Source organism: Gallinula chloropus (genome assembly GCF_964237585.1).
Source record: "Gallinula chloropus genome assembly, chromosome: 2".
NCBI lineage: Eukaryota > Metazoa > Chordata > Aves > Gruiformes > Rallidae > Gallinula > Gallinula chloropus.
This window is the reverse complement of record NC_140086.1, coordinates 121,750,691-121,774,800: the sequence shown is the minus strand read 5'-3', so window position 1 is coordinate 121,774,800 and position 24,110 is coordinate 121,750,691. Positions and strand designations below refer to the sequence as shown.

Below are 24,110 nucleotides of genomic sequence, written 5' to 3'. Positions count from 1 at the left end.
TCTCAAGCCTACAAAGCAAGACCAACACTTTCTGAAAGCATAAGAACAACTGCAGATAGAGTACATAGTAAGGATATGTGCTATGGGCATGCCCAGGATTTCCAATTATCTTCTGACGGTGCCCTCAGGCATCCTCAAAGTTTTCCAGACATTATCTTCAGATGGAAAAAAAAAAGATAGACTTGTTCAGACATGTGACTGCAAGGACAGTTTTTGCATTTCTGCTGGTTCCAAACTGTTCCCTAATTGGGCATAGTTTGCCTTGGGAGACACTTCCGATCATTTGACATTTTTATGACTGATTGGTCCAATACCTGTGAGGAGTGACAATTAGCTGTAAGGTTCTGGAGATGGACAAGGTAACTCCTGACAATTCTTCCTGACTTATATTCTGTGATCCTATCAAGGTACTGTTATCCACTAACAAATCAAAGCTCAATTAAACAATTTGTCCTCAACACTTTGACCGTACATTTTCACAGGTAGTAACTTGGCTGTGATAAGTACTTTCTACATTCAGCAACTTTTTAAAAAAGCATACCTGAGAAACAGGTTTTGCATAATTATTTTACTCTCAAAACATAAACAGTATAAAATCTAAAAGGTTACATTCTTCTTATCACACCAAACGTAATTCTAACATTTCAACTTTAATTCCAGTGCCTGCTACATAAATGCCAAAACAGAATGTTGTCAGAACAAAATCAATGGATTGAAAGGGGGAAGATGATAACAATTTGTGGAATGTGAATTTGACATTCCTGAGTCCTCACCCATGTCCTAAGCAATGGGAATTGTATGCAGCAGTGCATTAGACAGGCACTACCACCCATTTTTTTGTACAAATATTTAAATAATTTTAATAGAAATATGAATGTAATATTCTGAACTAATGTAAACATTGTAAACATTGAACTATATTGCTTCAGTATTAATAACCTGTTGCATTCTAAATGTTTTAAAACAAAACATACTCTTTGCTTCAACCAACACAAAAACAGTCGCTGCATTTATATGATGTTGTTTTAAAGAAAAATATATATATTCTGCATTCATTGGCTGAACTGAGCAAAATATAAACACAAAGAAAAAGGAAATTAAAGTGAACATTAATCCAATCTTTTTCTGAGTTAACAAAAAAATATAGATTAATTGAAATCAAATTGCTAATTAAGCACTACTTTGTAATGCACGTGGTGATGCTTAGAAGCTACCAACATTATTATTAGCACAATTGCCAACAGTGCAGAACTGAATTTAGGTCTGGGAGAAATTACTTTTTGAAAACACAATTAAATCATTTTGTGTTTCTCTGCCTTTCAGATAGCTGTGAGCCTGTCCTCTCTTCTAAAAACTTGAGGAAATTGATGGCTGCTTTTAATGAAAGAGATACCAGTACCCTGCAGGGTGGTTACAAAAGTATGGATTCTTAAACCATGAGTTTTAACCCTTCCCCCTTTGGCCATACATCCCTGCCTATAAAGAAAAAGATCAGGATAAAGAAAATTCATTCCCGCAGATGAAGAAGAGTGGGAGCAGTATCATGTTCTGTATTTACAGCTATTCGTACAAAATGCTTCACAATTATTTACATGAGCATCTTTGTGATAGAAGGAATATACATTTCTCAATAGTTTAGACACATAGTTCATGTTTCTTAATGTAGAAAAGACATAATACAATGTACTCTTCCTTATCTACAGCTGGATTATGAAGGTTTATGCCACAGATGGAAGACAGGAAACTGCATCAGCCATTTCAGGTCTGGTTAGGATCTTCAGATTAGATGTAGTCCTGTCTGAAAATTGCTGTACTGCTGCTTTCAATCTAAGCATAGCCTGCAACCAAGCTGCAAGCAGAATAATCAGAGGGAATCTCCTAGGAGTAACATCTTAGCCCAGAAGTACCATACCTTGATACCTGCAGATCTAGGTCTCTGGGAGGTTGGAGGGGGCAGAGTTGACCTGCAGTTAAAAATTGTATCTAAAAGGAAGATGACTCCCTTTGAGTACCTGTGCCATGCTCTTCAGCACCCTGCATTAGGGAAAGACTTATCAGTTCAAGTGTGAAAACAGAAAAAGGCAGAGAAAAACCTTGCTAATAACCATTTCTCTGCATTTGAAGGTTAGACCAAAGAACTCTGGTAATCAGAGATCACATTACACTCAGAAACAAAAGTTGTACCTACTATTCTATTATAGAAACATCTTAGTCTCCCATTACTCCGGATAATTGGGAACTTCATTTGAATACATGGATTTGTATATAAGGGCAACCTGGCCTCTCCCCATGGCAGAAGGGTTGGAACTAGAAAATCTTTGAGGTCCCTCCCAACCCAAATCTTTCTATGACTTAAAAATACAATGTGTATCCTAGTAATGTTATTAATACAAACATTAAAATAAGCTTAAATTTCCAAATAACAGAGTATTACAATAGAAAATAACAGAATATGTACCATATGCACAGAACAGATCAGAAATTGAGAAAAGGAAGTTACTCTCAAAGAATATATTAAAGATGATCAGACATGATAGACTACCTGGCTGATCAGAGTGGCAGGAGGTACAAATGGTTCATATTTTGTTATATATTTTTAGCTGACAGATTCCAATTATAGAGCTTAGAGCTTTCTCCCCCACATTCAAAATGAAAGACAGTTCTCAATATTCATTAGTTTATATTGTTTTAGGTGTATTGATATTTTTCATTGGACAATCTGGCAATGAGAAGAAGGTTATTTTATTTATATGTCAAATAGTGTATGCGCAGACAGGCTTACCCAGGGCTTCTAAGCATTATTTCCACTTCAGGATGTATGCAGTGAAACAATAAAGGATTATGCCCATGTAATCAAATACACATTTCTGAAGTAATACCAGTGACTTATTTTCAGCTTTATGCAAACAGCCACAATAACACCAAATTTTTCAAAACTATATACCACAAAAAGCAGACAAGTTATTATTTGGCTACACTTTCACCTGTTTAAAGAAAAATATTAGAAAGACACTTTCATTATTAGTTAAATAATCCTCTGTTTCAAATTCACATTCAGCTTGGAACATAGAAAACTGAACTTTGCCACTGATCTGTTTGGTGACCTTACACAAACTATCTCTTTTCTTCTCCACCTTTTCCTATCCAGACCATTGAAATATTGACCACCTGGTAGAAAAGTGCTATGTGAAAGAGAGTTACTACTCTTATTATTACTTGCTTGGGTCCTCTGTCACCTCTGTTATGTTGGCAACATTAAGCTTTCAAAACTGAACACACTAACTCTATTAAATACTTTTCATCCCTACATCTTCTTCTGTTCTTACATAAACAAGAATTTCTATGGAAAACAGGGAAATATAAGAATTTATGTGGGGAGTGGATAATGATTGCTTTTGTTCGGATTATTTTCAAGTATTGATTTTATATTATACTTACCAAATAAGGCAACTACATTTCTCCATCATCATCTATTGATCTGCCTTTGAATTGCCTACTTAACTTCCATCCTAGTCTTAAACTCTATATAGAATAGATTCCACTCTGGCTCCTAAAGATCTCTGTTGCTTAGTTCCATAAACCAGGACAGAGAGTACACTCTTTATTTTGGAAACATTCACAATATGACACAACTGGGATGAAAAAGGAGGTCATAAGTACGTTATAGTAGGGAGAAAACAAAGCATTGAACTACATGGCAGAAACACTGAATTCTCTGACACCACGGAAAAATAACAAATTACCTGGCTGTGGAATTGCTGGGGCCTTGACTAAGACGAATTAGGTTGTCCATACCTCACGGAGTTTTTATTTCAGTAACAGCTGCTTGAAATTCTTCCTAGTACTTTTAACCAGAATACTGTCTTTTTTTCAAAAGTCAAACTTTTCAGGTATAATTATTCTCTTTACTAGAAAAAACAATTTAATAACATTTTCCTACAATATCAGGAACAAAGAATAAACACGATTCCTTCCATTTCTAAGCCCTGTAGTGCTCCTCTAAAGTGTGAAAGATCCTAGTCTGATTTATTCTCTTATTTACAGCAAGGACACACAATTAGGTCTCCCACTTCTCATTAGTGAGACATGCTCCCCTCACCTTCTGCAGTGTTCTGGATCTCTGTCAGATCTTCCTGTTACACCTGTTTCTTTTAACATACATAATAAAATGTTCCTTGGAGTGGAACTAGAATGACAGTATTCCTTCCATGGGAAGACTAAGCATCGTTCTCCAAAACACCGAGTCATTTTCCTTCTTGTTATGTAGATAAATGTTTTTTCAAGTATTTATACAAAACAGAAGTGCTCTAACTTGAATGCAAAGCTATTAGTTCTATCATATCTTACAAGTGTCTGGACAGGGCACTACTCTCTCAAAAATGGGATTTCAATGCAATTATCCTAAGTCAAGCAGCTTCCATTCACAGTACATTTATTTACAAATTTCACCACAGTTATACAATAGAATTACTGTATCGAGATCTGAAAAAAAAGACAGCACACCAGCTTCCAAATACGCAGACTAAGAAAACACAAAAGTTATGGAAAATAATTGCTCATACTGTTTGAGGTTATTAATTCTACTCTGTATCTTTCTTTCATCTCAGTACCTCTTACATTTCAAATGAAAGCAATTTGTTGCATTTTTCCTGGAAGCTGTTGATGTTTTTTTTTAATTGGAAAAAAGGTATAGTACAAATAATGATCTTAGACTAATAGGTAAAAAACTACCAAGAAAAAAATTATTAGTAATTTCTACAAGTCTTGTTTGGCCAGGAAGGTGAAGACAAATAACATATTAAACAAAATAAATCCATGAGTTTGGGGTCAGGCACTCCTGAAAACCTTATTCCTACACAGATATTCTTCAGTCCAAACTACTGAGCCCTGATAAGAGGAATCTGAAGATAGATACAATAGCTGAACAAGAGTAGTTGTGTAAATTATAAATTTGCTTCATAATTACCATAACAATAATGTACACAGGGAGCTTTTACTACACAAAAAAATTGTCCTTACATATTTTTAAGTAAATTCTCTGAGATCATATATGAGTTTGCTTTATTATGTAAAATACTGATATCCTCATTAAAATTGCTTAACAGTCTGAAGCAAATGGAAGAATTTCAAGAAGTATTTCTGCAGAACTGTATCAGACAGTAAGAAAGCATTAACAAATGCCTTATCAGCATCCCTGTTCTTTATTTAGCAATCTGCAATTAAAAATTATATGTGTTAGCTTCCATTTTCTAGCTGTCATTATTTGTGAATCATATAGGAGATTATCCCTTTGTTCCACCCTAGCCAAGTGTACATTCCCCTATTCAAAAACCATTCATAAGTGTATAGCAATAATTACGCGTTATAAGTACCTCCATACCAATGACATTTTCCAACACAGAATGATACCAGGTTTTAAGATACTGCTATTTTTCCTACATAAGCATGTCCACAAAAAAATGACTACTTCCTTAAAAACAAAGAGCCTGCTTGGAAAAATGTTCTAAGAGGATGGGTCTTTTCAATTTGATTTATTTTCTGCTTTTCTGTACCTTATTTTCTCGGATATGGTAAACAATGATAAGAAAAAATAAAGCCTAATACATGTACTTACCTGTGATAAAATGGAAAGCTGATGGTGATAGGTTACTGCATTTCGATTAGCCTCCATAAAGTATTTCTGTGTTCGTCTCCTCTCCCGATCCAGTTTCTTCTCCAACATGAGATGAGAGGTAGATAAAACATCCATGTATTTCATCATCACATCAGACAGCAGTGCACTGACCTCTACTATATCTGCACGTGCTTCTGCATCAGGAGTCAAGCATCTACAGAAAGAACATTCTCTAATCAAAGTTAATTACTTCTTTCTAAAAATCCTGTTCAAGTCATGCTAGCCCACACTCTGCTCAAGCTTGTGTGGGACAGCTTGACACTGTGCAGCCTTGGTGTTGACACACCACAGAGTCTCTAGCATCAGCTGGAACAATTACCCTTGACACTTCAGAAGCGCCAACCAAGACAGAACTGCTATGGGGGCTGCTGCTGCCCCTGCCCAGGGCTGAGGAAGACATTGGTCTCCCTTGAGGGGGCTGTGCTCTGGTCAAGGTGCTGCATTGCTGGACAAACCAGTTGTGAAGGAGATAAGTATCCTGTCAGGAGGATTTACAGGAGAAGGATAAGATCTTCACAGAGACTTTGCAGAGATGAGACTCCCAAACAACACAAAGAAGAAGGAAAATCTAGAGATTACTCTTAAAGGAGTATGGATGGAGGCTCCCAAGAGGAGGTAGGCAGAAGACTTGGGACATCCACCAACAGAAAGAAGGCTTTTCTTCTGACTTCAGATATAGAGTTACAGAAAAGGTATAGTGACCAGGGAACAGGTGAGGAAGGATTTAACAGAAGACACATCAGAGCCAAGGGAGGCTGAATAAAGTGTTCATATGACAAATAAGAAGCAGCAGCTGACTCATTTGAGATTGAGGAAACAGAGGCACCCGTCTACTTGATCTGATTTGATTGATGATTGTGAAATCTGTTGCTTGCAAGGTTGTGGTGGTTTGATCCTGGCTGGAGACCAGATGACCACCAAAGTCACTCTATCACTCCTCTTTTCAACTGGACAGGGGAGAAAATATATATTGAGAGGCTTAGGAGTTGAGATAAGGACCATTCCACAGTTAGCGTCACAGACAAAACAGACTGAACATAGAATAAAAGAAAAAAAAACATCTAATTTATTACACTACACACACAGAAACCAGAGGAGGACGATGAGAAGTACAACCAGATCTTAAAACACCTTCCCTCACCCCTCACTTCTTCATGGATAGGATCCCCAGGGAAGTGGTCACAGAACTAAGCTTGACTGAGTTCAAGAAGCATCTGGACAATGAGCTCAGCCACATCCTATGACTTGGCTGGCCCTGTGTGGAGCCAGGAGTTGGACTTGATGATCCCTATGGGTCCCTTCCAACTCAGGATATTCTATGACATAACTTCACTCAGGTTTTCTCTCCCTTCCTCCCCCCAGGTGTCACAGGGGAAGATGGGCATGGTGGGGGCTGGGGGGTGGCGCAGGGGGGAATTCCTCACACTTTCTCTGCTCCAGCGTGGGGTCCCAACCCACAGGAGACAAGTCCTCCATGAACTCTCTACTAGCCAGTTAGCTTCACCTTAGTCCTTGGGAAAACAGGAGCAGGATGGATTTACCAAACAGCAGTTATACCCAACTAGCCTGATTACTCTCTATGATGAACCTACTGGCTCTGTGGATAAGGGGAGAGCAATATATGCTGTGGGTAGCTCTATTTTAACAAAGCCTTTCAAACAATTTCCCACAGCATTCACACAGCTATAAGGTAGGAAGATAGTTGGCTGAGCTTCCTGGCTCAAAGACATTCCATCACCAGTACAAAGTCCAGCTGGTGGCTCAAAGTAGCATCCTCCAGAGACTGATATTGGGACAGTGTTGATTAATGTCTTTAATAATGAATAATAATGGGGTGAAGTGTGTTCTCAAAAGGTCTGTGAACACCAAATTGCAGGGATCAGTTGATAACATGGTGTAGGACTGGTATCAGAGGGACCTGAGACACCAATACTGAGGTCCAATCACTATCTACATAATGGAAGGGTGTAGAAAAGATGGAGCCAGATCCTTCTTAAATGTGCATAGTGACAGGGCAAGAGTCAATAGACACAAGATAGAACATAGTCTAATTAGATATAAAGATGATGATTATCATTACTACCACTTTTAATCATGAAACAGACAGGCAGTGAAGAGAGCCCAGAGAACTTGTGGGATCTTTATCCTTTAGGATGTTCAGAATTCAGTTAGACAAGACCTTCCTTGAGCAACAAGCAATCAGATCTAATTGTATCTGCTTTAAGCAAATGGACTAGATAATCTCTGAGGGTCCCTTTCAACCTAAAGCACTCTACAGCTCCATAGTTCTTGTTTCAGGCACTCTAGGTGGTATATTATTACTGTTTCTAAACAACTGTTAGGTCTGGTTTTAAATTCCCAGAATATTTTGTATGTAGGCTAGGACATGAAAACTGCTAGAAGCATTCTAGTGACAATTCTGCATGTACTATAAACTGCCTTAAATCTCTTAACTCCAGTCAACCTGGTACTTTTCTAAGATTTCCCTGCAGAGTACTGTACAGATACATGTAATCTAACACCCCTCTTTAAAGAAAGTGTCACAGAATTATTTTCTTATTTCTGAAATAGTACTTTCTAAATAAACATAATTGTTATGTAAGATAACAGTTTAGAGAAAGGTTTTACAGTATTTGATTTTTTTTTAATGTCTTGGCTTAAATTTGCTCAAATCCATTGATTCATTCCATTATTTATCATAACTTTTTTATGTTTTACTTAAAACTTTTTAGTTCCTTTGAACAGATGCAAGTTTTTCACCTTTAAGAAATGTTTTGTTTGATTTTTTCCTTTAATTTTTTATTTTAGTCTACTGAATTTGATCAAAATTTCAAGAATAATGTGATCTATAAAAGATTTCTGGTAAGTCCTAAATCAATTTCCTATGCATCTAGAAAGAAATCATTTATTTATGACTAAACAGTGAGTAGATTCAAATTCAATTCTGAAAGAATTTGATGATTATGATTCTAGAACTTTCTTTAGTAGCTTAATCCAATAAAACTGTTAATCAGAAAAATACTGCATAATAATAATGACAACAATAGCACTAAAAGCTATTTTTCATTTGCAACATGTAGCTTTCAATGTTTTTTCCTAATCACTATTAATAAATTTGTTTTTTGTATTTATGACATCTTTTAATATGTGTTGTGACTCATTTGGAAAGAACTTAGTTTCTGTTAATGTTTCTTCATCTATAAGTAAAAACTTATTACTGCTTCTCTTTAACATTCTTCATTCTTTCTAAATATCTCACAAATCACAAGCCAAAACCTAAACATGATATTTCATTTAAGGATTAACTCAAAGAGAATCATCTTTTTTTAAAAAGCATTTTATGCTTCCCACTCTTACAGAATAGAAAAACATAATTTTAATATTTTCATGCAAATGCCTATTGAATTGTCTATTTAAACCTGTTAGCCTGCATAGAACCCTGCCTCGTGATGGTACAGTACTTTCAGTGAACCTGTTTAACACAAGCTGTACAATATCTATAATCATGAATATTTCAATAGTTGGCTTTGCAATAAACCCTCAAAAACTTCCTTTTACAGAATTTCTTATCAATATCAGGAATGGAAAGAAAGAAAAAGACAGAGGGCCAGATACATAACTAACTCATGGATAAAGATGCATCTAAAATTTATAAGAGAACACAACACACATTGATACTGATATGATATGACTGGAAGATACTTTCTGGATGTATTTGAGATTACTGTATTATTCTTAATTAGTGAGCAATTAATTAAGTCAGTTACTTTACCTACAAATATCTGTAAATAATTAAAATATAAAAATTAATTTCAGTATCTCCTAAATTTAAATGTTAGTCCTAATATCCTATCCTTCATCCTCAAGGTCTTTAAATAACAGAAAAATTTTAGTACAACAAAACACAGCAAAAAAAAAAGTCTTTGTACAATAAAGTGCTTTTTCAAGATGGAAGTCAACATCTGAATGAGGAAGAAAAGGCATTTTTGTGCTAAGTGGAGTTTTTCTTAAACAAAATCACATAGAAGTGTGCCAATTCACCTTCTATACTTTGCCTTGCACAAGATCACCAGGAAGATGTAACCATAGCCAAGAGAAATATGTGGTCAGTGGAACGAATACAGGCTCGTCTTCTCCTCAGTTCCCACATTATTTCTGCTTTGTTATCTCTGCTATCCTACTAACAGCATTAGAAGGTACTGAGAACCGTATTTCAGTCCAATAAATACACAAAACTATGAATGTGATTATACAGTGATCTATAAATAACATATTGCAACAGGGCTACCTACCTGACTATACACTGCACTGAGAAATTACTCAAAATTCTGTATTCTCATGGAAGTCAAAATTGAGGCATAGGAAATTAACTACAGGAATGGTATTGTTAAACTTCAGTACTCCGTATAAAGTCTAGATCAGCTAGATAAGTTTGTGAACTGGACTTCCATGAGTTTTCCAGTTGCATGTACGCAACTATATTTCTTGTAAGGAGATAACTCCATTTTTCTTTGAACCGGAAGAAATTACTTATTCAGAGACAGATACTGGTAGACTTAAAGTCAGCAAACTGTCACATTGGCACTGCTGGAAACACACAAATCAAAACATCTTTTCAGCAGGATGTCAAAATAAAACTACATGAGTAATTACCTCTTAATGGCAAATGACACTTTTTCAGAGTACAGTCCTTCTGGCACAGGTTCATACACAGCCCCTACTATCTGCAAAATAAATAATCTATGATTAATTGAAGAAAAATATCCCATTATTTATTTGAAGACCCATAGCATAAGCATTGTTCCTTGAAAGAACCTGATGGGCAGTACATCATCAGATCTAACTCTCAAAACAACTTAGAATACATCTAATGCAGAATGTCTCTTATAATCAAGTATCCATACTAATGTACATAGTCATTGTAGATCAAGGGGCTACTGTATCTGTAAGGGAAACATTAAGAACCTCACAATGATTTTTTTCAATTTTATTTGTGATCACATACTAAGGTGTAAGACACAATGCTATAGAAAATCCAGTATTATAGTACATCAAGAAATTTTATATATCAAAAGCTCCTATCACTAAATGCAGTGCTAAAAAGATGCCAGTTTTAGAGGTAATAAATAATATACTAACATTTACAAGAAATTTTTGCAATTCAAATAGCAAAATAGCAAATTCATACAACGATAAACACTTGCTCTCATTCACACATTGGACCAGAGAGTCGTTTATGCTTCTATAACCTTAAACATCAATTCTAATGGATCTAGTGAACACATGCAGGAATAATTGGTAGGTTGATCTGGCAAATCTGAATACCTTAGTTGCCAAGGAGAGCATATTGGTGCTGTAAAACGGTGGGTTCAGAGTTGCCATCTGATAAAGGATGCATCCTGCAGCCCAGACATCAGCCTTCTCTCCATATGGCTCACTCTTTACAACTTCAGGGCTAAGTAAAAAGCAATGCAACCCACACTTGTTTAATTAATTCATTTAGAAGCAAGCTTGTTTAAAAAAAAAAAAAATAAGCACACCCAATATTGAGTTAGTCACTACAATATATTTCCAAAGCACATCCAGTTATGTTTGGAAGGTTGGATTTATTTCCTATACCGGCCAAATTCCCACTTCTTCTGCAGTTCTCACAACACTCGTGGTTTACATTTTGTTCACTTGTACTTTCCACTCATTTCATGTTAGAACGTCTTTAGATTAAACAGATAGAAATAACTACAGCATTCAGAACTTGCTTACAGTGATGGTATTTCAATAAAATGGACTAGAGAACAGATAAATATATCACAGCCTCTTGCAATTCAGATATCAAAGATTTGAATAAGATTCCTATATTTAGAATGCTAATGGATATGATTTTGCTACTAATGTGTACACAAAATTTACTCCTTATATCATTTTCATCCTCTTAAAACTACTGTAATGCTTTCCCTGTGTGGATGCCACATGGACACTCAACAGCCAGCTGAATGACAATTAAAAAAATACATTCTAAAGATCTATTTAAAGCAAATGGAAGAAAGTAGTCATTTCAGCAGACTCCACTTTCTTCTCTTAATTTCCTCAGCACTTTCCATAAAACCGGATAATGATAATTTACAATAGTAGGGATATTCTGATACTGGCGTTCAAATCCCAGCGTTAAATAAAGGTCATATCACACAATGTGTTTTTTTCCACTTAGTCCCTTCACTCTGTAATTACTTAGAGAGATAAAAAATACCCAGCTCCTTTCATCTATAAAATCACTTTGAAAACCTACTAGTTTTCCTTTTTCTTTCAGCTCAGAATTTGGAACCACTTCATGACTATATTACATGTACCTTTGGTAAAATGCGTTATTTTGGAGCTGAAAGATACTGTGTAAATTCAATTAATGCTGCAGTCTGGATAAAGTATATTGGTAGAAAGTGAGCTGCTGATACACACAAAGTGCAGAAAAGGGAGGTTTAAAATAAATGGGACGAGGTTCCTTAGATAAACTAGCATGCTGAAGAGAAATTAAGTGATCTTAACAGAACAGAAAGTCAGAACGCAGGTCACAGCGTGGGGAAGTGAGACTGACAGGTTACACATTTATGATAAAATTGATCAAACAAGATACAGGCTCCTTGGTGAAACCTAATTAGCAATTTTCCCTGATTTTTGTTGCTGCTATTAGATAACTGTAGAGAAGAACACTGGATGTTGAACACGGCATTAGAACATAGTATGATTTCTATAGTCAGATTGTCTTTATTTCTCAATTGTAACAGTAATTCATTAAAAGACTTTGTAGAAATTTAATTTTTAATGTATTATACGTGTCTATTAGAGCAAACATCAGTATTGTAAATTATCATAGCGATGGTGAGCTCAGTAAGGCAAAACCCCTGTCTTAGTAGTTCTGTGCATGCTCCTATTCAGAAAAAAATAATTACTTGAATTTTACTGTCTTTCACTCTAGTGAAAACTATCATTCATAAAGAGACATAGATAAAAATTATTATTTTTAAATTACTAAATAAACTGAGGTTATTCAAGCCAAATCTATGTACCTATGCAAAAAGTCACATAGTCACAGAAAGAAGCTGAACACAATCAAGAAAGAAACAGAAACAACCATGACCTGGCCTGCAGAATCTTGTATTCATGAGTAGCAGCGAAGAACCTAGCTTGATCTCCAGAGCAAAGAGCAGTCCACTGGGCTGGTGACTAGGAAAAACGTGTTCGTTGCTACTACGATTTGGAAATCACAGAAAGAATACAGAGCTGACAGGGTTGTAGTTTCAGCATGGTTTCACACAAATGCGTAATAGCTTGAAGTTAATGAAGTCATTTGGTCTGCTTAATCATGCTGAAAGATTTCTTGTTCTAAATGCATAACTTTTTTTTTTTTTTTTTTTCTTTCTCATCAAAAGGAGGCCTGGCAGCAGAGTACTACTCAATCTTTTCTTGCAGAACAAATGTCTTTAGTCAGAAGGAGATATTTAGATATCCCTGATATTTAGAGCATTAGGATGACCAATATCTTAAATACTGTCTTGTACTTAAGAGGTATTTTATGCTACAGGAGTAATATTTATCTAAACTTCTAGAGTAATTCTTATATAAGGTGACTGAAAATTTTACATGTACAATCCTATACTTCTAGGATGCCATACTTTCATGGCTAATTAATTCTGTCATTTATGTTTTTAAAATAGAATTTTCAAATATTATTTATTTACTTAAGAGATGTAGTGAAATCCCTTACCATGTTCTACAGGCTTGCCTCACCATCTGCTACTTTGGAGTGTGGGTGGGGTACAGTACTTGTTGACTAGCCTAACAGCTCTGCAGTCAAGTTGCATCTTTTGGATCCACACTGTTGAGGGATGCCAAGCAGAGAAAGTACCCACTTCTGTTCCTGTACACTACCACCCACAAACAGGAGGGTGGTGGGAGTACATACGGTTTCTCTAATTCAGTTGACAACTGTGTATAAACTGTCACTGTCTGGTCAAGACCAGAAAGAATGAGCAGAACCAGACTCTGAATTTTATTCCATAAAAATCGTACAACATCAATCTTAGCCACAAACACAGAAAATTAATTTAAGGGTGTAGCATCAGTATGACCAGTTTGAGGTTTGCTTGTAAAGGCAGGATTCTTCCTTTAATTCTTAGATCAAGAGGCCTAAATTGGTTGAAATAGGAAAGTGGCACCACTTAAAATTTAGCAAACAAGTGTCCACATCGTAAAATGCATTCAGTGCCAAAATAACACACACAAAGGAGAAAAGTCTAAGAGCTTATTAAGAAATGCATTCCCATTGCTCCAAGGGCTGACTTTACTGCTGCAGAGCAGCTGTATTGATGACATTCGATGACACCCAGAGTCCTGGACATTAAAAGGCATAGCAGATACTTAGATAATTAGTCATTTAATTTTTGAAGCTAACATATTCAAGGTAATTATTGCAGTTCTTCCTCTAGGTTTCCAAATCACTGCTCATTTCCAAATTACATACTCGAGCTGAAAAAGCTTACTGCAGCAGCACTATGTTAACTATATGAGAGTCCTTCACTGAAGTCCATAGCAAAAGTAAGACTAAATTCCTCTAAATAGAAGACACAGAAGTATATCCACAGATTCATTCTCAAAATTCTCAGCATTCTCGAACAGATGGTTTTATAACTGTTTCTCAGAAATTTAACTCTTGCTCAACAAACCAACATTGCTTTTGTATTTAATAAAGAAGTCCTCTATGCCAGCAGCCTTAAAATGAGTCTTGAAATTGATTAAGCCATTGCTTTACACAGTTAACTTTTTTTCTTAACTAATGTTGGAAGTTAAATGGTTATTTTAAATATTTCACATACTAACCCATATTTTTAATTAGAATTTTAAAATAAATATCAATGTTTGTGCTACTTGTGAAATTGTACCATTTCACCAAATCATCTGTATATGGCTTTGCAAAAATATTTCCAAGCTTTCAATTATAATTTTGCTCACTGAAGTTATTTTGTCATGGTTTTTAAAAATTCTTTTAACAGAGATATACAGACTGACCCAATCTGAATGTGCGACATTAATACTGTCACATACCTATATGAGAGATAACAATCCTCACTGGATTATCTCACATTCACATTAGTTATTGGAGGATAGAAGTTCCAAAATGATAGTCCTGAATTAGAAGGGGGAGGAAAGGAACAGCTAAGGAAATTCTGGTTTTGAAACAGCATTAATTTTCTAGAGCTTCTGAGGATTCTAAGAAATGTTGTCGGTACTATCAGGCTGACTTTACATGGGACATAATCAGTGAAGATTTCCCAGGCTGCGCAGAACCTCAATAGGCCCCTCATCATTTCTCTTGGTACAGCATTCACTGTTTCCAATACTTGTAAGAACAAGCTGGCATATGTTGTCCTACAGAATGAGAACTATTTCCAAATGAGACATGATTTTGACTAGACAGTTATGGATTAATTAAATTAAGAGTGATTCTTCATGACTAACTCCCAGAAGAGGGGATGGCTATAGTGCAAGGCTAAATAAATAAGAAGCATATACCACTGCAGGAGATTTTAACAATGACAGTTATTGCTTTCAGTCTTTATAATTCCTCTAATTAATTATTTACAGTTTGATATAAATTCCTGTAGTTGGTAGCAGTTATACAAATTATGCCTAGAAACCATGTCTAGTTCAGGAAGCAACCCATGGTGAAAATACAGTTGCAAGCTAGTAAAGTATCAAATATGCTTACACCATTCATCCTTCCTTATGGGTAGTGACTTATTACCACTGTTAGAACAGTAGGAGAGATGGTACATAAGCTTGCCATAAACTGATAAAACTTTTTGGAGGGGAAGGAGTCCCAAATACTAAAAGACTCTCTGCAGCTTCTATTAGCTTCAAGATATTCAGATATCTCTGTATATCTTTGTAACTTATAAAGATAAACTTACACTTGCTTGCAATGGTTAGCCTTTTTACTTACTGGCAGAACTCAAAGCAAATTAGAGGAAGGGATCTGCACAAACTTTGCACCTGTAACTGCCAGATTTCACTATACAAATGAGGCTGCTGTTCTCAGGCCCAGGCTAGTAAACACTACACAACATTGACTGTTATAATAGTGAAAAAAGATTGCATGATACCACATTAGAATCTCTCCTGTTTCAATGAATGTCTATTTTCTCATAAAAGGGCCAAGACCACCCATTTCAGTTCAAAGTATGAGAAAATCAAGGGTATGCTTGAGTTTTAAAACCATTTCAAGGTTTCTGTGAACCAGCTGGTCCATTTTCATCTTAATAAACTACAGTAGGATAATTTACACGTTTTTGGAGATCAGTGTAAAAATTAAAGTTCTCTGAATCACAAAAAGGGGGGAGGATGACTGGGGGGGGGGGGGGGGAGGGGGTGTCAGGGGGAAGAAAAAGCTGCTGCTCAGCATCACCCTGAAGGAGAAAAAAGGAAAACAGAAAGCAGTTGCTGCTTGTCACAATTTTTCTCTGGATACTTTGCTGTAAGCTACAGCTATGCATTCAGTATTACAGCTTCATAATTAGCTCTGTAAGCAATGCAATAAGAAACAGGAGTCACAAAACTGACAGTTTGAGTAAAAAGCTTCTATGAACATTGCTGAAAGCTATTTGTGTTTCTCACCTATGAACAGAATTCAATAGAAGCCTTTTGGGGATATTCTGTCTATCCCTGGAGTGATGAAGCTGGAAAGCTGGAACAGGATTTTCAATCATTAGTTCAAATTTTTGCCCTCATGGCTTTCTGTTTTGAAACCTATTGTCAATAATTCTATCATTTATTACATTGTCTTCTGTTTACATTTTTCTCTTAAAAATCATGCTAAATATTTTTGTAAAATGTTATGTATAAAATAAAATTTCTTCTTTACAAAAGACACTTTCTCAGGGATCTTTTGCTGACATCTATTGAAAAATTCATAATTTCCAGCATTTTTAAAATGTATGGTGACAGGGGAAAAAACTTATTACCTCAGTTTAATTTTATGATGTAATAAATCCTCTTGCACCAGGTGAGAAATGTAGTTTTTAAAAGAGTGAAGTCAGCTAAGAGAGGTAACTTTCACATGTATAATTGCTCTCTCATCAGTGTCATCTCAACAGTTTCATTCTCTAGTCCAAACATCACCTGTCTCTGCCAAGAAAGTTCCTCTACATTAAAATAATTTAGTCTATAGAGAGGCAAAACCACTCTGAGGTCAGTGACAGACTGCTAATACCTGTGGGACAACAGCCTATGTGATAATACCTCCCCAATGCTTCTACTAAAATCTTTCAAAAGTAAAAAAATGTCTGGTTTGATGTGGAAAGGACACTTTTCACTGCAAATAGAAGTTGTGTATTGTTTCTCAATCTGAAATGTTAATGAGCATCAAGAAATGTGTGACAAGAAGATCCCTGTAATAATCCAGCATAGCTCTCAGTTAAACTGCTGTTGATCAACAATTTGAGAAATCACCAACTGCTTTCTTTCAGCACATATTCAGTGTCTCTCTTAACAGGAGGAGATGTTTTATACTCCACCGTTTGGGGCATTTATTTCACAGGTTTGAAAATCAAGATATGGATATCCAGTTAACATTCAACAACTAATTTGCATTTCTCTGAATTTACAAACCTTTAAGCTTTTATGTGCTTCGAGATGCTAATATATTAACTTTAAAAAATAATTGATGGCCTCTAGCGGAGCAGTGAGAGTGTGTTCTAAAACACATGGAAAACTGCCAGCAATTCATTTCTAATGCACCCACGTCACACAGATTTTTTTTAAAGTTTACTCTATTGTTCTTCACTCCTATTGCTTTGTTAAACAAAAATAAACAACAAAAATGTTCTTCATACCTAAATCATTAACTATCTGAGGCAGAAGTATGTTCACAGCACAAGGTTCTCTTCCTAATCCCTAAGAGTCACTCATACCCAATCTTTCCCCAGCAAAACTTAAAGTACATATGAAACTGTGAAGGCCAAAAGAGCCTCACAAGCGTTGTTTAGGCTACATAATTTTAAAATACTGTAAGCCAAGATGTTGCTTTGCTCCTAATGATCCCAGTCACTCTTTACCATCACTGCTCTACTGCACCAACACAAGTACCTCTGCAGCTGCATTATGTGTCAGACCAAAGGCTTCATACTCCTGAAAAATAACCTAAATTATTTTTCAGCCAAGTCACAGTTCTCTAATCTAGTTCATCATCATATGTTTAGACAAATGCTTGTGGTGGCCCAGTAGTAGTATGGCTGGTTTGGTTTCGGAGTTTTATCCAGGGATTTGTTGGGGTTTTTTCCTTGAATCATTTCTTTGATACAATTTATATCACAGCACTAAAAACAACTGATACTGGCATAAATTTGGGATGCATTTTTCTAGGGAAGAGAGACAGTAACCACAACTGCCAAGAGGCCAGATTTATATACATAAAAGCAGCTTCCAATAAAAAACACAACTTTCAGTTTTACTTAGCTCACAATGCCGAACTGAAACCTTTTTTTAAAACCTTTGTTAAGAAAAAAAAAAGGCAATCAAAATATAACAAAATCAATAAAATGTATAAAAAGCTTCAGAACATCTGTCCTCAGTTCCTCCCTTCTGAGCATAAAGACTATAGAAAAAGTGGCTGAAAAGAGCAGAAGAATTTTATTGTGAGGACTTCTGTGTTCATATTCAGAAGCAGAAGACCAGTGAGGTACACTGAGCTACTGCATGTTCTCCCATCTTTGACTCCACACTGTTCCTGTAAGAGTGTATATCTCAGACAGTTAGAAAAGATTCATGCATTTATCTGACAGACCTTTTTACCTTTTTTTTGTGGCAACTTTATATTTTCACTCCTTTTACACATATAAATATTTAGTGCTGGTGAAAACAAGTTAGTTCTGAATCTCACAGAGCAGTGGCAAAAAAGCACCTGATTGCACAACAGACTTGTGAAAAAGAGTCTTTTAGACCGAAGGATACATTTCACTGATGTTCACTGAGTATGCTGCCCAAGAGACACCCGTATCTAAATGCTCTCACGTTTATACACACTGAAAACAATGTGCTCCAAAAATTCCCAGACATGGCAACTGTGTTCTTGCTGAGGCACCACTGAGCAATTTCAAATTTATCCTCTTAAGTATCAATGGCAGCAGGTAGAACAAAAAAGCTGCCAGAAATTCTTGCAATGTGTAGGTTGTAGATACTTGGTGAAGTGGTGAAGACATCAACTATAGTTATGCCAGAAACAGCATTTCTAGCTGGATAAACCAATTGTGCTTAATTTCTCAGTGGAGAACAAACAAACTGAAAAAGCATGACAGCATCTGCCTCACGCTAAGATGAACTAGCTTCTCCACAAGTATGAATAATCTCACCATGTGTGTGCATACATACACACTACTACTCTAAGATACGTTTCAGGCCTCTAGAATTTTCCAGCCAGAACAGTATTCTGTGAATATTTCATTTCAGAAAAACAGCAATTTGGCAGGTTTTTTAGTATTTTTTTTTCATACTATAAAATACTTAGAGTATAAAAATTTATAGTGCCACTGACTTATGTTCCCAGAAATTGGGAGAACTCTCAACACAATGCAAGGGCGATGGTTACCAATGTTTAAGTACCTTTTATAAGCAGACGACAAGTACTGGAGTTTTATGAGCTTTTGCATACATTTATCCCCAACTGAAGGCTTACTATAAACTTTTTCCTTTTTTCTAAAGCACCTATTTGCAATGCTTTTCCCCACATCAGGATACAAACACAAATACAGCATGTAGGTATCTTGGGAAAATATCCTCTAAAGATACAATTCAGTTTGAATGTAGCCTTCTTCCCTATATCTTGATCTAGAAGAAAACTTGCTGTCACTTGGTGTGTAAAACTACTACATGTTTCTAGGCCTTTACTTCTTAAAAAAACTTGACTCAAGGGCAATTTAAAAAGCTTTGCAGGCCCTATCAGAAAAGGCAATGTTTACAGCAAGCTGCTTCTTCATTCAGATGTCTTATTATTACTAAAGAATGTAATGAACTATCCCCTTTCTCAGTAATGAAAACACAACAATCTTCTAAATAAGCTCAAAATGTGCACAGCTGTTTCAACTTGTTTTATACTTCTGAATTTTCAAGATTATCATACTCATCTCAGAGTAAATTACAAGGACAAATCAAAGTATTGTTAATATGTAACTTGGCTTTCCGGCATTATATATGCAGCCTACTGGAGGCTTAACATAGAAAAATATATTGAAGTTCTAATTTACAGCTGTTATTCCTTCAGACACATCATAGAACAAAGCCTAAAACAAGAAAAGTATAAGCCAGACTCTGAAACATACAAAATAAAATTTCCCTTCATTAATATAAATCAAAAATGAAATTGAAGGCAAGCAGCACTGCATGGTCCACACATCTGGCATTCTTATTCATACAAAAATATCTAGCCGATTGTCAAGCTGTCAGTTTTAACAGAAATGCTGTAAATAAAGCATATCTCTAAAATTTTATCCAGATATATAAAACCTGAAACACTCATTCTAAAAGTTACTCATAACACACATCCAACAGATCCTTCTAAGAATTGATTCCTGCCAAGCAGCTATGTTTTCCAGTGAATTACAACTGCAACTTTTCACAAAATGCTTTGAGCAGTTGCCTTAAATCTAACTGTACAAACATCTGAAGAAACTAAAAAGGTTTTTTACTTTTATCTATGAAACACAAATCTGAACATGTAAACAATGGAAAAAGATTTTGCTTATTGATGTGTACACCTTCCAGAATGAACATTTTTTGGTGCCTTTGTCCAAATTACTACACTTATCAAGAAACTGTATGAATATTTACAATTTAAAAGGAAATGTGGAAAAATAAGTATCTGCAAGAAGATGACCACAAGCAGTAGCAAATCCAATCCTACAACAATACTAAAATAAACCCAAATCTTGAATAACTGATTTCATATGAGATGTTAACTTCACCTAAATTTAAACCAGGTAACTACCTAATAACTACTGTTCTGTCTAGCAATCATATTTGGTATAAATTAAATGTTAAAAAAAAAAAGCAATCAGCTAATTTTACCTGAATTAGATGGTAACTTCATTGTCTTTCTTTACACAGAATTTAAAATTCAACGACCTAAAATCTAAAGTATATTGATCCAGACGTCTGCAAAAACTTTCTCAAAAGCCAGTAAATGAAATCTGAAGAGAAGGTCATAAGGTAATGATCTAGGTATAACTTGTTATATATTTTCATATTAAAGAAATAATTTATTACTTGACAGCTCACTTGTAAACATCTGCTGAAAAAGTAATGCAGCATGGGAAAGTGGGCAAAGACTAAAGGAAAGAAACAAGGTTTGAGATATCACCTCATTCTGTAGCTCAGTCCCTAACCACAGTAATGGGCAGCCTTGAGAAACAGGCCAGGAGCCAAGGGCAAGTGACGTTGGCTGACCTGTCACATGATCCTGAGATGAGAAAAACATTTAATTCCACTGGTTTATTCTTGAATTATCCCTAAAATTCCTTCTAGGAATAAACTAAAGCTTTAATCAACCCTTCTTAAGATAGGATGGAGAAAGAAAATACCGTATGTGTTAATTTTTAAATGGTAAACAAGAAATCCTACCAACTAATATTTGCAACACTTTCCTGCATCTCCCCACTTAATAACTGGGCACTTTGATCTCTATAAGAATACATAGACCACTTGTCTGCAGTTGGAATCATATAGCTAATACACTGCTACATCCCTGGATAAGAGTGTACTACCTCTTCAGTCATAAAATCATTGACCCTTGTTTGTGCAGCTCAAATTTTGAAGAAGCTAGACATCAAGTAGTAACCCAGGAAAAGAGCTTTCTTCAGCAGAATAGATACAAACACAGATATATACATCTGCTGAAATCATGGGGTTTTCAAAGTTAACCTACTTGTGACATGTTTGTATGCAATGGCCAGCTATAACCAAGAAGTATGAGGACTTTAGGTAGGAATCACATCAATTGCCAATGCAAATAATATAATTAAAGGCAGTTTAACTCCAAATGACCAAATCCACAGAAACTACTCAAGTGTCAGGAAATAATTTATTTTTACCTCTCCCCTCTTTCATTCAAAACAGACTCTTTCATAATGTCCATTTTAAATCAGAACCTGGAAGACTAGAGATGCATCTCAAGCAGACAATATGATCACTTACAATTAAGAGAAGAAATGGAAAGAAAGACTACTGGGTGCTCTGCTAGCTCATGACTCAGACATGACACCCTTGTTCATTTAGAAAGCATCAATGCCCCTTTATAGCATTTCTTAAACAGATATCTATCCTATATCTGTTACTAATTATTTTCTTTATTTCAATTATGCTAGAAGAGTATTGCAAGCATTCAGTCTGCCACTTGTTAGTCAATTCTTGATGTGGCTGTTCTTCCAGTCAGATGTCTAGCATACCTCATGCTGCCTCCAGCAATTCTTAAGCCACAGCTGCTGGGCCATTCCTTGAAACAGTAAACGTATTACTGGATGAAATAGGAAAGGGTAAAAAGAGGAGAATACACCCTTAAAAATCCAGTGTTAACATTTCTCTGATGAGACATGGCCACTTAACGAACATTATTGCTCTGATGCTTACTCTAATAATGTCTATAAAGAGTGCACAAACTCTTATGGTGACAGAACTACCAATTAAAGTTATCGTAACAAGATCATCATTCTGCAAAAAACTCAGCCATGGAAAAGAAAAAAGAAATAATATTTAAAAATATGGAAGAAAGCAAGGAAAAACTAAGGCAGTTTGAACAATCCTTGAAATCTGGATATGATGAAAAAAAACATGCAATTGAACAAAGCCACAACACAAGCTAAAGCCCAAACCACAAAGGAATACAGGAAATAGCTTTAACTGACTACCAAAAATACAGTAAAACAGCAAACACACTACTAAGGAACCATCAAAGACAGCAAGATGAAATGTGATGGCAAGACAAATTTAAAACCCACAAGTGTACTGAGCAGTAAGGATCTGCCGAGAATCCAATACTGCTGACATCTGTGGTAGAATATAATGGAAAAAAAAACCAGAAAAAAACCCCTTCCAAGTTCCTGCAATTGAAATGTCAAAGTAACACTGTTCATCTAATTTGACATTATTTAAAAGAAAAATCTAAAACATCATTTTTGCAAACCAACATTTGTAACATTGGACTAGAAGACATTTACAAGCTCATAAACCAGTTTGATGGAATAACTAATCTTATTCTAATAAAAAGTGTGCATTTGTTATTATCTGTTCCAAAGTGGTTACAAATTAAAAGTCTTAAGCCATTGAGGGGAAAAAACAGAATAATTAATATCCATTAAAATAATTGTTACACAGAAATAATGTTTTCCAAGAAGTACTTTTTTTTCAGACAAGAAAATCACTGATTCTCTAAAATTATTACAACCTAAACATTTTTTTTCTCCAACCATTAGGTAACTCTTGTGAACTTAGATCAGCACGATGCATTAGAAAACAACTATAGAAGCTGTATGCTTTCATACTCCCTTTCAACAAGAAAACCTATGCTATGACTCTAAGTTACTTCTAAGCCTTTGTGGGCAAAACTACTACTTCCTTAAGACAGGAAAAAAACCCAGTAACTAGCACATGTCACTTCCAAAGTGGTCTGCTTTCTTTTAGTTGAAGACTTTTTTCATATTCTCTCCTGTCCAGTATTAATTTATGTCTTCTGGTGGGGACTTTATCCTTTCCATTGGAATATTTTTCCAGAAACAAATACAGATTATCTTCATGCTTTCTTACTTGTTTTCACATCTTTTCCAGTTTTATTCCCATGTACAGTATTATGTAATACTTGACATGGTACTAAGTCACCTCAAATTTGAGGTGACAGTTATTATTTAGTGAAATTTGTTACTTAATAAAAATTATAGAAAGGTAAATAATTTGATTGTCTCTTTATAAATCAACTACTAATGTTCTTCCTTGAAGTTCATCCATTTTATCTTCTTCGTAACTATGTCCACAATGAAACAATGTTCTATGCAGATAGAGGTGGTATTACCTGCCTGTCCTCAGCTACACTGTTCCTGTGGATTCTACCTCCAACAGCACTGGACTTTTTGCTGACACATGTTATTATAAACCTATGTTTAAACTACAGCCACAGAATCACAATTGCATTTCATTATTGTGTTTCATTTTTCAGAGTGAATATTTGTACTAATTGACTTTCAGAAGAACCTCTGATAAAAATGCTGTATTAATATACTGGAAGGATTATTTAACTTCTGTTACCTTGTAATCAAGTCAGCAAATCCTCTCTCCAGAAGCCAGCTGTCCCACGGATGGCAAAACTAGAGCAAAAACTAGTTTACTGCTAGTTTTCTACTCACCCCAGAGA

The 24,110-nt window shown here is 35.4% G+C and overlaps 1 protein-coding gene across 1 annotated transcript in view; it reads right to left on the bottom strand.

Annotated features, from left to right (window-relative positions):
* The window catches only part of NEK10 (NIMA related kinase 10), a gene marked incomplete at its 5' end in the record, with an annotated part of 90,468 nt that overhangs the window by 29,329 nt on the left and 37,029 nt on the right, over positions 1-24,110 (bottom strand). The window contains 3 exons of the mRNA XM_084280378.1: positions 5,615-5,828; positions 10,328-10,398; positions 11,000-11,129. Of these exons, the coding sequence (XP_084136504.1) occupies positions 5,615-5,828; positions 10,328-10,398; positions 11,000-11,129 (415 nt within the window). The remainder of the gene's footprint in view (positions 1-5,614; positions 5,829-10,327; positions 10,399-10,999; positions 11,130-24,110) is intronic.